The sequence below is a fragment of the Gadus morhua genome, unplaced genomic scaffold, assembly GCF_902167405.1.
Source record: "Gadus morhua unplaced genomic scaffold, gadMor3.0, whole genome shotgun sequence".
NCBI classification, from domain to species: domain Eukaryota; kingdom Metazoa; phylum Chordata; class Actinopteri; order Gadiformes; family Gadidae; genus Gadus; species Gadus morhua.
In genome coordinates, this window is record NW_021964137.1 from 10,001 (window position 1) to 12,273 (window position 2,273).

At 53.5% G+C, this 2,273-nt stretch overlaps 1 protein-coding gene across 1 annotated transcript in view; it reads right to left on the bottom strand.

Annotated features, from left to right (window-relative positions):
• The window catches only part of LOC115539060 (alkyldihydroxyacetonephosphate synthase, peroxisomal), a gene marked incomplete at its 3' end in the record, with an annotated part of 9,596 nt that extends 7,752 nt beyond the window's left edge, over positions 1–1,844 (bottom strand). The window contains 2 exon segments of the mRNA XM_030350264.1: positions 1,124–1,175; positions 1,686–1,844. Coding sequence (XP_030206124.1) covers positions 1,124–1,175; positions 1,686–1,721 — 88 coding nt within the window.
• Between the last annotated feature and the right edge of the window lie 429 nt (positions 1,845–2,273).

A 2,273-nucleotide genomic window follows, 5' to 3' on the forward strand; every position in this document is an offset into this window, starting at 1 on the left:
GCTGGCCTTATGGAGTGAAGAGACTGAGGGAGAGGAGGGGAACTGCGACACAGGGGGCGCTGTGTCTCCCTCTGCGTCTCTCTCCGTGACTCTCCCTGTGGTACATAAACGCGAACGTACCTCTCACGTACATTTGGTCCAACGGGACACTTTGATTGTACCCGAGTCGTGTGGTGTAACACGATTGCATTCCTACCAAATGCATTGGACCAACAGATAACTTAATACATATTAATAGTGCTAACTGTACACAATAATAATACAGTTTCCTTAAGTGGTAGGGGGTTGGAAGCGATCACTTCGTGTAATTTTGTGAGGGGGGGGAAGCTCAATCGCATATTGTATAAAAACAAAGCACAGACGGAACAAACCATTAGCAGAACCCCTTTTGGTAAAAGGGATGGCCTGAGAAAAAAATGGTTTGGGCACCACTAGTGTATTACCCTGATGCACGTTTATAATCAGCTTGGCAGCAACACAAAAGAGTTCCTCTACGAGATAAATGCGTTCATCTTGAGCGAGGCGTCTTTGAGCGGCTGCAACGGGCTAATTGAGGACCGTGTGCAAGGAGTGTTTTTGACCCGGGTTCTATTATTCAGGAAACCGTAATCCCCTGGAGAACCCCATGGACCGCCCGTGACTTCAGGTCGTACCCAGAGGGCTGTGGAGCTCGTGACACTTCACAAGGGTATTAAGGCCTCCTGGAGAAAGGAACCCGGGTCATATGCACTCCTCCCACAGCGTCGTCATGGAGCCGGGGACAATATAATATCCCCTTTAAGCGCTTGTTCTGGAGTCTGCTCGGACAGGACCTCAAATACACACCTTCAAGTGAGGGTGCGAGTGTGTGTGTATTTCTAGAGCTTCCATGAATTGGATACGAGCCAAGAGCTAAAAGTTTTTGAATCATCTGGCCACGGGTAACGCGTTGTACCGCCGACTGACAGCAGTGCAATCATTAACCAAACAACTACGCCTGCTGAGCGCTATCAACGCCTCACTCCATCGGTCTGCCGGCACGTCCCCACACCTCCACCACACACCCCCACACACCCCCCCCCCCCCCCCCAAGGTCAGACCTGAGGCGGGGGGTCCTGTTTCTGCGGTGGCTAATGAAACTCACCAAACTGGAACTGCTCGTTATCCACCAGACGGATGGACGCAGGCGCGCACCTCTGTGGGACAAACAAAAAGAATCACATCAACAGACGGTCGCCCATGCCTGGGCCCCTTCTTGAGTCGTTCTTTTATATCAGCAGCTTTGATGTTCCCGTTTTTACACACTTAAGAGAATAACAAAAACAAGACGATATAAAAAGCCGAGCTGCGATTACAGGCCCTCAGACCTTGGCGTTTTTGTTTCCTCTATGTTGTGATGGCCATGAGCGCAACGCGCCTCAGAACCACAACGCGTGGATCCAATGACAACGTGCTTATTGGGGGAAGACTCAAGGGCATCAGAGTAAGGGTGTCACAACGCCGGAGAACCACAGCGCGGCCCGGCCTGCAGGATGCCTTCACGCGGGCCGCTTCACATCTGCCTGAGCGCGTCCTCGCCGACGACCATAAAACCAGCATTACGATAATAAAGATAACAGACCAACCGAGTGCACTCATGACTGGGCTGTTTTGTTTTTCTCTAGTGTTTAGGACAAAACCAGGAGGAAGCAGGAAACCGCAGTTACCTGTTTGGCCACTTCCCGTAAGCAGGCCACCCCCATGTCGAAGTTGGGGAACACCACCGAGCCGTACTTCTGGTACTCGGGGACGGGCCGGATCTTTATCGTTACCTCGGTGACGACGCCCAGGGTGCCTGGAGGGGAAGAGGGAAGGATGTTTTGTTTTAGTTCGGTCGGGAGGGGGAGAGGAGAGGAGGTGCCCAGCCAAACGGGTCCATCTGGTGACCTCGGTCTCAGGTTTCCCCCTCGGAGATCTGGGTTTTCCACACGACCCACGGGGGAGCAGAGGAGATTTATCAGCTCCCAGCGCGGGGAGGTGAGGCGGTATCAAAGGCCTGCTGGGGCCCGACACAGCGGCCCACGTATGTGGGGTAACTGGGGAACACGAGACGATCTCATGACCCCGGGCCTGGTCCGGGGGGGGTGGGGGGGGACGGTCAGACACATACCCATGTGGTTCAGCTCCACCACAACGGGGAAATTGGCTTGGATGGCTTCCCAGCGTTTACATGAACCCACCGTGTAGTCCTGTACAGACTGGACCATGATGATTGAATCGAGTAAGGAGCAGGTGATTAAGGAGTGAGCAGGGGT